Source organism: Nannospalax galili, unplaced genomic scaffold (assembly GCF_000622305.1).
Source record: "Nannospalax galili isolate Female #2095 unplaced genomic scaffold, S.galili_v1.0 scaffold140, whole genome shotgun sequence".
Classification (NCBI taxonomy): domain Eukaryota; kingdom Metazoa; phylum Chordata; class Mammalia; order Rodentia; family Spalacidae; genus Nannospalax; species Nannospalax galili.
In genome coordinates, this window is record NW_008352267.1 from 15,530,352 (window position 1) to 15,545,596 (window position 15,245).

The 15,245-nt window shown below is 39.9% G+C and overlaps 1 protein-coding gene across 1 annotated transcript in view; it reads right to left on the reverse strand.

The window, feature by feature from the left end:
* The window catches only part of LOC103746864 (phosphatidylinositol 3,4,5-trisphosphate 3-phosphatase TPTE2-like), an 80,475-nt gene that overhangs the window by 26,207 nt on the left and 39,023 nt on the right, over positions 1–15,245 (reverse strand). The window contains exon 10 of the mRNA XM_008849145.1: positions 6,058–6,119. Coding sequence (XP_008847367.1) covers positions 6,058–6,119 — 62 coding nt within the window. The remainder of the gene's footprint in view (positions 1–6,057; positions 6,120–15,245) is intronic.

Genomic DNA, 15,245 nt, shown 5'->3' on the forward strand with positions numbered 1-15,245 from the left:
CTCATAAATTTCCAGAGGTCACCTGTCTCCCAAATATTGACTTTACAGAGTTAATATACAGGGCGTTTTGAATTGGAAAGTCATAACTTTTGTTGATTTATGAATTCTAAAGATGGTTAAGCCCTTGGGGGCACTTTTCTGATTAATCTTGGTGTTGTTCTTGTGAAAAAGGAAAAGTGAGGTGCTTGATGGTAAGGAAAAGGGGAGCATTTTCATTACTGGGGGTTATTTCTCTTCTCTTCCTTTCTTTTGCTGTAGCCAAGGAATTTACCATCTTTCTGCTTCCGTATGGAGTGCTGGATGAAGGGCAGGCCCCTAAACACTTGGCTGAGGCGTTTTACATTTGCCTAACTTGGTTTTACTTATCTAACCTTAACCCTGCATTGATCATATACTGCCTTTTTGAAAATGTTGACATTGTGTGGATCATGATTTTTTAAATTAATTTTTATTTATTTTTAAAATAATATGTATTTTATCTTTTTGAGGCAGGGTCTCCTTGTAATAACAGCTGGCCTAGAACTCACTATGTAGACCACATTGACCTTGATCTCACAGAAATTCACCTGCCTGTGCCTCCTGAGTGCTGGGATTAAAGGTGTGTTGCCACCATGCCTGGCTTTTGAATAATATTTTTACTCTTTGAGAATTTCATGCGATGTATTTTGATCATATTCACCTTCTCCCCACATCTCTTCTCAGATCCATACCCACTTCCCTACCTTAAAGGCCTATAGAGTCCAATTTGTGTTCCCAAATACTCTTGGGTGTGCATCCATCCCCTGGAGCGTGGTCAATCTACCAGGCATCACACCCTTTTAGAAAACTGACTCTCCCTCTCCCAGCAGCTATCGCTTGCCAACGCTTCCTCAGGTAGGGCTGGGGCTTCCTCTCCACTTCTTCCCTCCATGCTGGGGTTTTTTCTGGCTTGGGTTTGCATAGGTCTTATGTATACTGACACAATCACTGTTGGTCATATGTGCAAATGCCCTGTTGTGTTTGGAAAACACTGTTTTGTTTTATTTATCTACTATCTCTGGCTCTTACACTCTTTCTGCTTTCTCTTCCACAATGAGCCTTGCGGAGTCAAGGGGAGGGGAGGTATAATATCCCTGTCCCACTTAGGGGTAGAATACTCCCCAGTCCTTTGTTTTCTGCATGATGACCAGTTGGGGGGTGGGGAGGTCTCTGTGTTAATCGTCATCTGCTGCAAAAAGCAGCATCTCTGATGAGAACCGAGAAATGCACTAATCTATGGGTCTAACAATACATCATGAGAAGTTAGTTATGTTCATTTAGCTGAATAATAGTGGATTTTCTGCTACAGCCTGTGACCTAACTACAAGTTCTTGGTACTAGTAACAGTAGATTCCAGGTATGGGTCCTATCTTCTGAAGTGGGCCTTAAAGTCAATCAGAAAGTGTTTGGTTACTCCCATAATATTTGTGCCACTACTGCACCATTGATTATATCTAGCCAGGTGAGTCACTATTGTAGTTCACAGGGTTCACAGCTGAATTAGGTTGATGATTACTTTTCTCTGTAGGAAGCATGCACAGCACCTTCCATCACTATGAAAGTCAGTCTGTGGAGATGAAGTTCTGAGGTCAGTACAACATGATTTTCCCACGTCTACAACTCATGTATGTAATATATTCAGCAACAGGGCCTTGCTGTGTTGTTCTGGAGAGTAAGCAAGATTCATGAAAATAGCAAGTATTATTTGATGGACTGTGGACCCCTTTGGTCAACACCCCCCCAAAAGGAACCTATTCTTGGCATTGTGTGTTATTTGCTAGCTTGTGGCACCTGGTAGGGGCACTGTCTACCTGTAATAGGGCAAGTCCATTTAAATTCTTTTTCTATATGTATCTTTTTTAGGATGCTTCTAAGTAGTAGGTTTTCATATGACTTTTTCAAAAGGCATCCAGTGTTATTGCTGTCGTCATAGTCCTCCTCTATCATGCCCTCTTACCCTCACCCCATTAACCCTTCCTGTTCTATTCTTCTTTCCCACTTACATCTCTGCATTTTATATTCCTGTCCATAAATTCTTCCCCCATGGCCCTAACTTGTTTCCTGACCTTTTCGGATTTTTCAATAGAAACATACATATCTAAAGATTTAGAGCTAGCATGCACATATGAGAGAGAAGTCAGCATTTTCTTTCTGGGTCTGGGTTACCTCACTTAGGATGATTGTTTATAGTTCCATTCATTTACCTGTGAATTTCATAATTTAATTTTTAACAGATGAATAATATTCCATTGTGCTATTGTGCCATATTTTAACTATTCATTCCTTAGTTAATGACATTTAGGTTGTCTCCATTTCCTGGCTATTGTGAGTATAGATGCAATGAATATGGATGAACAGGTATCTCTGTAGCATAGAGTTCTTTGGGTATACACCCAAGAGTGGTATAGCTGGGTCATGTTGTAGATCTATTTCTAGATTTTTGAGGAACCTCCACACTGGTTTCCATAGTGGATACACCAGTTTGCATTCCCACCGGAAGTGAGTAAGTGTTCCCTTTTCCCATGTCTTCACCAGCATTTGTCATATTTTGTTTGGTGAGTCTTAGCCATTCTGACTGAAGTAAGATGAAATTCAAAGTAGTTTTAATTCGCATTTTCCTGATGACTAAGGGTGCTGAACATTTCTAAGTATTTCTTGGCCATTTATTTTTAATCTCTTGAGAAATCTTTTTAGTTCCATGACTCATTTTTCAATTGGTTTGTCTGGTTTTTTAATATTTAGTTTTTTTGAGTTCTTTGTGTACTCTAGATACTAAGTTTCTGTTAGATGTATAGCTGGTAAAGATTTTCCCATTTTGTAGGATGCCTCTTCACTTGAATTATGGTGTCTTCTGCTATACAGCCATTTAATTTCATGCAGTCCCAGTCATCAGCTGTTGATCTTAATGCCTGCACTATCAAGGTTCTGTTCAAAAAGTCCTTTCCTGTGCCTACAAATTCCACTGTATTCCTACTTCCTCCTCTATCAGATTCAGGGTATCAGGTCTTATGTTGAGGTCCTTGATCCATTTGGAGTTGAGATTTGTACAGGGTGAGAGATAGGATTCTAATTTCATTCTTCCACATGTAGATATTCAGTTTGACCAGCATTTGGTGAAGATGCTATCTTCTCTACAAGCTCCTGGGACCCTGCTCATATGATTCTATGGCTACAGTGTCAGCACACACAAGTCCCATGCAAACTCAGGCAGACAAAAACCCATCATAGAACTGAGAAAATGAACAGCAGACCCTAATTTTAGCTGAAGATGCATTGGCAACTGATTAGTGCTAGGTGAGGAAGAGCTGATCTTCCTAAAACAAGAGACTCTGGATAGTCTGACTAGACCTCAGTGGATGGATTTGCCCTGGGAAACGTCTGGGGACATTGTCTTCACACAGTGGGCCTTAACATGGATGACAGAGTATATGGGTTACATGGGGGACTATAGGAGGGTGTTGGTGAGGAAAAGGTATAAAGATAATTAAGATTGTTTGAGATATTCTTATGAAATGCACAAAAATTCAATAAAAACAAATAAAAAAAGAATTCGGGAAAGTTCCTTTCTTTTCTATTTTATAGAATTTAAGACATATTGCTGTTAATTATTCTTTGAAGGACTAGTAGTACCCTGGTCTTGGGTATATGCCCAAGAGTGGTACAACTGGGTCAGTTTGAAGATTTTTATTACTGCATGTATCTCATTGGTTATTATGGGTCTGTTTAAATTTTTTAATGCCATCTTGATTTAAGTTTGGTAGGCCATATATATTTAGAAATCCATCCATTTCTTTTAGGTCGTCCAGTTCAGTAAAATGTATATTTTTTAAAAGTATATCTTTATGGTTTTCGGAATTTCCTCAGTGTCTATTATAATTCCCTTTTAATCTCTGATTTTATTAATTTGCATCCTCTTTCTTTTTGTTAAGCTGGCTAAAGCTTTGATAATTTTGTTAACATTTTCAAAGAACCAACTCTTAGTTTCATTGAGTCTTTGTAATTTCTATTCAGTTAATTTATGCCCTGATTTTGTTTGTTTCTTCTCATCTATTTTTGTGTCTGTTCTTATTCATCTAAGCCCTTCAGGTGTATCATTAGGTTATTAATATGAGATGTCTCTAATTTTTTAATCTAGGCATTTAGTTCTATAAATTTTCCTCTTGGACCTGGGTTTCTCTACTCATTCTTTTATGCCATTATGATTCATAGGTTTTGTCTTTTCATGGTGTCCCAGATTTCCTGCACATTCCATTCCTAGTTTTTTTGTTTTTTGATTTAACACTTTCTTCAACTGAATGATGCAATTTCCCTACCTTGTCTTCAAGACTTGATAATCTCTCTTCCACTTCATCCATTCTATTGGTAAGGCTTTCCATTGAACTTTTATTTCATTGACTGTCTCATTTGAAGTTTTATTTCAGTTTGGCTTTTCTTCAGAGATTCTATTTCCTTATTAAATTCTACTTTCATGCCTTGAGATGTTTTCTTTATTTCATTGAGCTGTTTGCCTGTGTTTTAAAAGTCTTCATTCTGAAATTATGCATGTTCTTTTAGAGTTCCTGGAGCACACATACTTATAATCATTATCTGAAATGTTTTTCTGTGCATCAACTAAATTGCTCAAGGGACATTGTAATGGATGTACTAATTTATGGAGGAGGCATACTGTCTTGCCTATTCATGTTGTTCATGATTTGTGATAAGACCTAGGAATCTGGAGTTACATCATTGGTGATGTTTCTTGGTGTGGATATCTGATCCCCTCTTTGTTGCCTATGTATTTGGATCTTTGTTGTTATATCTCAGCTTGTCAGGTTGTGGACCAGCTGAATGATGCTTGGCATTTGATCTTGGGGTTAATCTGTGTTGATGTGTGAATGGGGTATTAGATGTGTTCCTTGAAAACCTGAAGACGTGCACTTCTGAGACCAGAAGTAAAATCTTCTGTGGAGTTAGAAGAGTCTCACAGTCAGAATCTTGGAAGGCTCACATGGTTCTACCTGTGGTCCTTGGGTGGCAGGGGTTGGGGTTAGAGTGGGAGTGAGCAGTGCTCCCTAGGGGCCAGGGGAATGACATCATACTGACCTTAGGTAGAGGTCAGACTGGAGGTCCAGGTCCCAGGATGTGTCATGGTCCCTGGGCATCATGATGGGTGAGGTAGTTAATATTGGGCGGGGGGAAACAGGCTCTGCGAGTTGCTATTCAGCCGAATGACAGGCTCTGGAGGTACCCATCTGGAGTTAAGGATTGCAGGATACCACACAGGTGGTCTCAGCAGTGGTACTGGGGGAGGAGTCACTGCTTAGACTTGGGGTAAAGCTCTGGGGTTTGGAGTTCAGGTTCATGGGGATCCATGCACATGATCTCTGGCAGCAGTGGCACAGAGGGAGCAGTCAATGTCTGGGCTCAGTGTGGGGCTCTGGGGCTGCATATCTACCTGTGGTTTGGGATTTTGGGAGATCCTTGCATGTGGTCTTGGTGGTGGTGTGGAGATTGGGACTTAAATCTTATTTTCTAATTTACTTTTATTTTATGTGTATAACTGTTTTGCCTGTATGTATGTAAGTGCACCACATGAGTGCAGTGCCTGTGGAGGCCAGAAGAGGGCATCAGATTCCCCTGGAACTGGAGTTACAGATGGTTGTTAGCTGCCATGTGGGTGCTGGGAACTGAATCTGGATCCTCCGAAAGAGCAACAGATGCTCATAACTACTGAACCATTTCTGCAGCCCTTTAATTTTTATTTTTTAAATATTGCATTAAAATGGAATGATCTTAATTGTTGAGATATTTTGCATTCCCTTAAATTTTATTTCTGACCTCGGCCTGGTCCTGGCCCACAGTAGGAGATAGTTAGGTCAGTTACTAGTTGCACATGAAATAAGGAAGTACTAAGCACAGACTTTTTGAAAAAACAAACCAATAAAGCCTCGTCAATTTAACTTATGAATCATGACTCAAATAATCATCATAACACTGTACCACTGATGTTTCAGAAGAGCAAGTTCAATCCACATAAGACAAAGACATTTTTCATACCTTTGCACTTAAAACGATTTCACTAGCAATAAGGCAGGCACAGACCATAGTTCCAGTTCTTCCTAGAAAAGAAAAGAAAATAGTCTAAAGAACTATTTAAAAATGTACTTAGAGGAGTATATGGAAGCAGTCTACGAGACAAGAGGTTATTTTGGCTCATAGTTCAAGGATACAATCCATCAAGGCAGGAAAGGCACAGCAGCTGGAGCAGCTATCTGTGACAGAAGTGTGACTTGTGACATCTTGGAGAATCAGGAATCAGAGTTCTTGGGCCAGAACCAGAAGTAGATATCCTACTCCTTCCCCAGAAACCCACTTCTGTTAGCTAGGTCATTCCCTAGCCCAAAAGTTCAACAGCATTATCATCTAGGGATCAAAGGTTCAAACACATGATCCTGGGGAGGGGGCAAACACTTTACGTCCAAACCATAGCAGTAGTTCATTAAAGAATGTTTAAAGGCTAAAGTAGAAAATGTGTCTCGGGTCAAAGGGTAAGTTTAGAATAGCATAAGATAATTAAGTTCAATGTGTGCTAGCTAATTTTAAAAAAGCCACAAATTATTGTATAACATAAAAGAAGCAACATATTTTCAAAACTCAAAATTTGTATGACAGGTCAAAAATTTAATTGTAATAAAACGTGGAACTTTAAGAATAAACAAGTTTGAAGACGGGGTTTACTCTAAACTTCTATGGCAGAAAACACGAGGAAAAGAGAAATTAAACAAATATAGTAAAATAGGTAATTATAGAATCAGGGGAAGAGGCACATGAGTATTCATTAGACTATTCTCTTTACATCTCGTGTTTGAAAACTTAATAAGACGCTTAGAAACTAAGCCAGGGGTCGTGGTACAAGCTTGTAATCCCAACACCTGGGAGGTGGAGGCAGGAAGATCAACAGTTCAAGGTCATCCTTGGCTACATAGTGAGTTTGAGACCAGTCTGCACTGCATGAGACCTTTGTCAACATCTTTTCAAAATAAAAAGTCCAAAGTGAGCTGAGCATCAGCATTCACCTGTCTGCTTCCTGATTGTGGGTGCAATGTGATGAGCCACCTCACACCTGCTTCTGTGACCTCCATGCTATGATGGTCTCTACCCTGGAACTGCGAGCCAAAATAATCCGTTCCTTCCTTAAGGTGTTCTTGTCTTTTTTTTTTTTTTTTTACATCAATGAGAAAAGTAATTAATGCAGTAGGTTACTCTTCCCACAATGTACAAGTTCTACCGCGAAGTCCTGAGTCAATAAGAAAAGTACCGAAGGTGTTAAGTGCATCTTTGTGTCTGGGTGTCTGCTACAATTATTAAAAACCCTTAAAATATAATTGTCAGAAATACTTATTTAAGATATTCAGACTAGAAAAGGCTTTTGTGATTTTGATTGATTCATTTGATATAATGAATGTCTCAAGTGAAGGTATATTTTGTAGCATTTAGCAAAAGATTTTGAAGAGTTGGGGAATCTTAAAACATTTACCCTATTATTTAAATAAATGGCTACTGTAGCCTTAAGAGGACTAAACTTCAGGTAGAAAGCTTCCAGGTCAGTTCTTTTCCCCCTCCATTGTTCCAAGTCCTATATCCAGAGTATATCCTGACTTCAGCAGTAGGGTCTTATCTTCTAGTTCTGGGAGATAACCAAGAGCTCTGGCAATAGCCTGTGTTATTTGGGAGTCTCTTGGAGCACTCTCATCAACCACTCAAAGGGAGGTCTCTCCTGTCTGGCACTGTGCTCCTTGCCATACAGGCTCCAGGTATACACATGCACTAATGTTCAGACACTGTATGTGCATTTCTTAGGGGGTTTGGGGGGGCATCATATTTCCCTCTGGGTTCCCTAGCCCCCCAAGATCCATTCATCTCTATGCTTTCTTCCTCCCAGTCAACCTCCCTCTTCCCTTCCCAGTCCCAGCCCCATTATCCCTCCCCTCCCCCCAATAACACCTACCTCCCACCATCCCCCCTCCTGAGTTCTCTCCTCCCCCACACCATGGCCCCCTGGATATCCCTCTCTCCCCCTCCCAGCCAAACACTTCCACTTTCCCCATCTCCCCATTAGTAATATCTGTTCCCTATATCCCCCTCTTTTGGCTCTTTCTTTTCCTTTACCTTGGTATATCCTTCCCATTCTCCAGACTCCTGGTGTTACATCAGAATTTATATACTCACATATAAGGGGTTGGTGCTACAATCCACAAATGAGGAAGAACATATATCACTTGCTTTTCTACATTTGTGTTACTTCGCTTAGTATAGCACTCTCCATTTACCTGCAGATTTCACAATTTGATCTTTTTTTTTTACTGCTGAGTAGAACACCATTGTGTAAGTGTACCACATTTTCATTATCCATTCATCAGTTGAGCAATATTTAGGTTGTTTCCATTTCTTAGCTATTGTGAAGAGGCAGCAACAAACATAGAAGTACAGGTATCTCTACAGTAGGATGAGTCCTTTGGGTATATGACAACTAAATCAGAGTAGATTCATTTTTAGTTTTGTTCAGAGTTCTTCACACTGCTTTCCATAGTGTCTGCATGACTTTTCATTCCTACCATCAATGAATGAACTTTCCCCTTTCTCAACATCCTCACCAGCATTTGGTGTCTTCCATTCTCTTGATCTTACCCAATCTGACTGAGATAAAATGGAAGTTTAGCCCTCATAATGCTAGATGATAATATGCAAACTGTAAAGGGAGAAAACCAATCAACCCAGCCCTAAAGCCTAATAACCATAAAGATTGGCACAGCAAACTACCTTTATTGGTGCAGTAGTGGCACTGTTATCTGGGGGGTAATCAATAGCTGCCTAATTGGACTTAAAGTCCTCTCAATGGGAATAAACTCATGGGTGGCCTTGTAAACTCAGCCAAATACACATGGCTGGAGAGGACACAGATCCTAGAGGAAACCCTATCCCTGTCATATCTCTAGACAAATGAAATTTCTTACCATATGCTAAATATGAATCTATATTTATAGACAAGCATATCGTACACCACTCATCAAAGAAGCTTCTTTTTGCAACAGATGGAGGCTACTGCAGAATCCCACAAATGGTCAGACACTTAGAACATATATCTGAGAGATGCCTAGTCCTAGGTGACACATCTACAGTTGAAGCTCTACACTTAAGGCTCATGGTACATAGCAGAATGAAGGGTAGAGAGAAAACTAGTGCATCCCTGAACTCTCACCAGTGATGCTTCCTTATACAACAGAGTGTGATGCTGCACACAGAAGGCCACAACTGGTCAAGTTTTAAAGAATAGGAGACTAAATAATGCATGTCCCTGGACAGAACTCCTATACTAAACCTCACCCACCCATGACTCAGGGACCATCGCAGAAGAGGGGGCAGAAAGATTGTAAGATCCAGTGCTTACAACATGAACATAGGGAAGCAGAGGCTTTCAAGCCACTGGAAAGCTTGCACATGTGAATTTGTGGCATCAACACAGGATCCATGCCAACTCAATCAGACAAGGGCCCAGAGTGGAGCAAGAACAATAGGTGGTGGGCTGGTTCTAGAATGGGAACTATTGGAGGCTGAGTACTACTGGGTGAAGGAGAATAAGCCTTATCAACAACTTCTAGTTAAGCTAAGTAGACCCCAGTGGATGAATTTTCACTGAAGGACATCTGGGTGCAAATGCTTGACTGAATAGGACTTAACATGTATGGCAGAATACATGAGGTCCAGTGGAGGGGGTAGGGGCATAGATGTGGGGAAGGGGTCTGAATTTGATTAAGAACTATTGTAGGAAAGGTACAAAAGCTCAATAAAAAATTTTTTTAAATAAAATTAGGGGCTGGAGAGATGGCTCAGCAGTTAAGAGCACTGACTGTTCTTGCAGAGGACTCAGGTTCGATTCCCAGCACCCACATGGCAGCTATGAATGGTCCTTAACTCCAGTTCCAGGGGAATCTGAAGCCCTCTTCTGATCTCGGCAGCATTGCACGACATGGGTGAACTCACATACATGCAGACAATACAGTCATACACATAAAATTAAAATAATGAATAAAAATAAATAAATGGCTACTCATAAGGCCAAGGATGGATAAGCCTCATATTAACATTTGATAGCATAACATCAGGAAATTTATACATTTCATTTAATCCCTTATTTAATCTCCACAACATGAGCATGAGGTTGGTACCACCATCATGTGTATTTTACATATCAGAAACCTAAGATATAGGCATATTAAGTGAATTTCTCAATACCATGTCATATTAAATGAAATATTTGGGATTTGAATCAGATATTTTATTTTAAAATACGTTTTTGGGAGGGAGTATAGGGAGGGATAAGTAAGACTAAATGTCTTTAGAAAAAGCCATATGGAAACCTACCACTATAGAAGCTTCTTAAAGTGTGCGTGGGGGTGTATCAAGAAAGGAGATTAAAAGGAATTGCTCTATAACAGAGGGACATTGCCTTTATAGACATTAAATCCCATTCCAAGAAACACGGGCATATTCTGACCCAAAACCACATACAAAGGAAAGGAACTGGGCCTTGACCTTGGCACACCCGTGTGTAAGAACTATAGATCACTGACACTCTAAAGAGATATGATTTCTCTGGCATCCAGGTAGGATGTGTTGTATAACATGAATGAGGTTTTTCATTTGTAAATAGAAGACACAAAGCGTGTGTGGGGGGTAGAGTTACAGGTGGTTGTGAGCTGCCTAACATGGCTGCTGGGCACTGACCTCAGGTCTTCTGGAAGAGCAGAAAATACAAGTGTTTTGAATTGCTAAGACATATTTCCAGCTCAATAATTTCATTTTTAATCACATTTGTTAATTATTTGAATTGTTTCTTGTGCTAGTGGACCCCTCAGAAAGTTATTACTTATTTTAAAGTGTTTTGCCTATGCTTTTCTCCACCAATATCAAATATTCAGCTCTTACATTTAGGTCTTTGGTCCGTTTTGAAGTGATTTTTGTGCATGTGGATATCCAGTATTCTCAGCCCTACTGATTGAAGAGTAATGAAAAATAAAATAGCATGTGGTAGATAGTGTTAGGAAACTGGCTATCTTCAAGGAAAAATGCTTCCATCCTCAAATTGAAGATGTAAAAATAAATGTAAAAATAAAACTTTAGTATTTTGGAAGCAATGAAGAATATTTTTATTACCTTTGTGAAGAGGTAAATTTCTGTGTGTGTGTGTATGTGTGTGTGTGTGTGTGTGTGTGTGTGGTGTAAGCATATGTAGAGGGAAAGTACACATGCTTGAGTGTGCCCATAGAAGCCACAGGACATCAGGTATCCTGTTCTATCACCCTCCACCTTTTTCCTGTGAGATAGGGTCTCTTACTGAACATGGAACTAGACTGGGTGCTCAGCAAGAACCAGTGATCCTCCTGTTTCTGCTCCCCACAGTGCTAAAGTTATAGGCATGTGAAACCATGCCTGGCTTTTTAATTTAATTTTATTTAATTTAATTTTATTTTATTTTATTTTATGTGTATGTCTGTATTGCCTGCGTGTAGGTAAGTGCACCCGTGTCATGCAACGCCCACAGAGGACAGAAGAGGCTGTTGGATCCCCTGGAACTGGAGTTACAGAGAGTTGTTAGCTGCCATGTGGGTGCTGGGATTTGAGCCTGGGTCTTCTGCAAGAACAGTCTGGAGACATGCCTAGCATTTTATGTAGGTCCCAGGGATTTGAACTCAGGTCCTCATGCTTGCACAACAAATGAACTTCATCCCCCAGTTCAAATTAATAAATTTTACTGTATTCAAAAAAATACAAGCAACATGGGGCTGAAGAAATGGTTCAGTGGTTAAGAACACTGACTGTTCTTGCAGAAGACCAGGTTCAAATCACAGCATCCACATAGCAACCAATAACTGTCTGTAACTCCAGTCCCAGGGGATCCAACAGCCTCTTCTGTCCTCCTCGGGCATTGCACGACATGGGTGCACTTACCTACATGCAGGCATAACACTCAGACACATAAAATAAAAATAACAAATAAAAAATACAAGCAACAAAATATTATATACAACAAAAATTGCATACAGTAAAATAAATTGATAAAATTGAAAAGACAACAACAGTGGAGAAAATATTTACAATATACAATACTAATAAAATTATCATCCAGATTCATTAAAGCTCTACTATAAATAAGATATTTTGATTATGTTGATACGATTGACAACATGCTAGCAACAACATTATGAAATCTAGCCAGTAGTGATGAAGCTCTGAAGTCAGCGCCAGCTCGATTTCTCTGTGTTTTTTGTATAGCTCGTGTGCGGAGTGTTTCCAACAATAGGGTCTTACAGCCAAGTTCTGGTGGGTAACAAAGAGCAGGGGCAAAGGCCAGTATTGTTTGAGGTCTATGGGGACCCTGGTCAATGGCTTCAAAAGAGGGAGTCCATACTGGGCATTGGGCTTTTACTTTGCTAGTCTATAGTGTAGGGACAATGTCACGTGCTGTAAGGCAACTTCTTTTAATCTCCTTTTAGAATGCATAAGTAGATACTTTAAGACGCTTCTACAGTGCCAGGTTTCCATATGGCTTTTTCTAAAGGTCTTTAGTATTACTTTTTCCTCCCCATTATTTTGCTAAATAGATATAGTATTCAACCATGGATTAATGCATCTCTCAACTCTCACCAGAGACACTATCTTATGCAGCGGGTGGCGATTAACACAGAAACCCACAACTGACTAATGTGCAAAGAACAAGAGACTTCAGACTGCTTATCTCTAAATAGGTCACCTATATCTAATTTCTGCCTCCCAAGACTCAGGGATCATTATGGAAAAGGATGCATAAAGGTTGTAAAAGCCAGAGGTGGTGGATGACCACAAGGTAACAGTTTTCTGGGTAACTGAGCAATTACTTACTCATATGAATACATGGCAATGGAGAAGGCACACAGAAGTTCCACAAAAGCTCAAGCCGCACAAAAATCTCAATGTAACTATGGGGAAGAGGGTAAGAAACCCCAGCTGTACCTGAGGAAGCACTGGCAACTGATGGCTGCTGGGAGAAAGAGAGTCAGCCTCATTTAAGGGTGAGACTCTGGTAGGTTGGTCAAGCTCCAGTGGATGAACCCACACCAAAGGGCATTTGGGGACACAGATTTGACTATGTAACTACATATCTATATCTCTATCTATCTATCTATCTTCATATCATCGATAGATAGATAGATAGATAGATAGATAGAGACAGAGAGAGAAAGAGAGAACATGAAATTGGGCAGGGGGTAGTAAGAGAGGTGCAGATGGGGAGGGGATCTAAGTACCACCAAAATTATTGTATGAAATTCACAAAAATTCAATTAAAAATTATATCAAAAGAGAAGTTTGTCAGTTTCATATTAGCTATATTAGCTAAATATCAGCCCTTTAAACAACCCAAAAGAAAAAAATCAATGAGAGATTTGTGAACACAGAATCAGGTAAAACCCTTAGAAAATAAAATGAATATTTTGCTTTGAGAAGACACCATCAATTGAAGAAAACCGAAGACAGCTGCTGAGATCCTGTTATTTTATGATGCGTCATATGAAATACCGACTGTTAAAGTACAAGTATGTTTAAAAACTAGAAGTTTGGGGGCTGGAGAGGTGGTTCAGTGGTTAAGAACACTGAAGAGGACCCGGGTTTGATTCCCAGCACCCACATGACAGCTAACAACTCGCGTAACTCCAGTTCCAGGGGATCCAACACCCTCTTCTGACCTCCATAGGCATTACATATAGATGCACTTACACACATGCAGGCAATACACTCATACACAGAAAATGAAATAATCAATAAAATATTTTTAAAAACTAGAATTTTGTATGGATTAGCTTCCATATTTGCTTAAACTTTTCATCACTGTGACACAATGCCTAACATTAAACAGAGGAGAGAGTTGTCTTTGCTCATGGTACCAGAGGTCTCAATCTATGTTTGGCTGGCCTGCTGCTCTGGGCTGGTGACATGGCACTACACTGTAGTGGGAGCATGTGGTGGAGGGATCTGCTCACATCATGGCAGTGAGAAAGCAAAAGTAAACGCCCCCGGTCCCACCATCTCTCTGAGGTCACATTCCCAAAGGCATAATTTCCTTTTACTACAGCCCACTCTCTAATTGCTCTACCACCTCCCTTTTGTACCATATCTTTCAATACACCTGAGTCATTCGTGGTCTAAATTAGAGCAGTATTCTTCACTTGGCCATAGTCTTGTAAACTGCCAACCTATACAGAACACTGTACTGCCTATACACTGGTAAGCACAGGTTGAACTACTGGGTTTGGAGTTAGATCCTACTAAATTACATGAGGCAATTCTACCCTTTCATGTTTTCTTGAAATTCAACATTTTAAAAACTGCTTCATAGCCCACTTTTATGTTTTGCATCTTAAATGTCCCCCAGAGCCTCATGTTTTCAGTGACTACTCCCTAGCTGGAACTGATATTTTGAGAGTCACTAGAAGCTTTAGGAGGACCTTTTTATCACATAAAAATTGGTCACTGAGGGTGGTGGGCCTTTGAAGGTATACCCCAGTCCATGCCTGTCTCATTCTCTGCTTCCTGGTCTATGCACTTGGAGACGTCTCCTCCATACCCTGTCAACATCATGAACTCTACTGTGCATCCTCACCATGGTGTTCTGAAACTATGAGCCAAAACAAACCTTTCCTGCTTAAGTTCTTTCTCGAGGTATTGTGGTCAAAGGGATACAAAACTAATACAGAAAACTGGTACCGGAACAGGGACTGACTAAACCTAATTGTGTGGCTCTAAGACCTTTGAAGGTGCTTTGCAGGAGGAATTTGGAAGAATGTAGAGAAGCCTTAGAATACTGTAAGCAGAGCTTCATGGGTGATTTTGGTGGGAGTTTGGAAGACTAAAATACCAATACAAATGTGGATATTGAAATCTAGCTTTATATAGGAACAAGACTATACTGGAATTTGACTAGAGGCCATTTAAGCATTCTATCAGACCACGGTGCAATTAAAGCTTACAATCAACACCAGAAGAAGCCCTAATCACCACATGAACACATGAAGATTAAACAACACACTCCAAAATGATGAATGGGTCAAAAGAGAAATTAAGAAAGGAATAAAAGTATTCCTGGAACTAAATGAAAAGGACAATACAACACGACAAAACCTCTGGGACACATTGAAAGCAGTCCTTAGAGG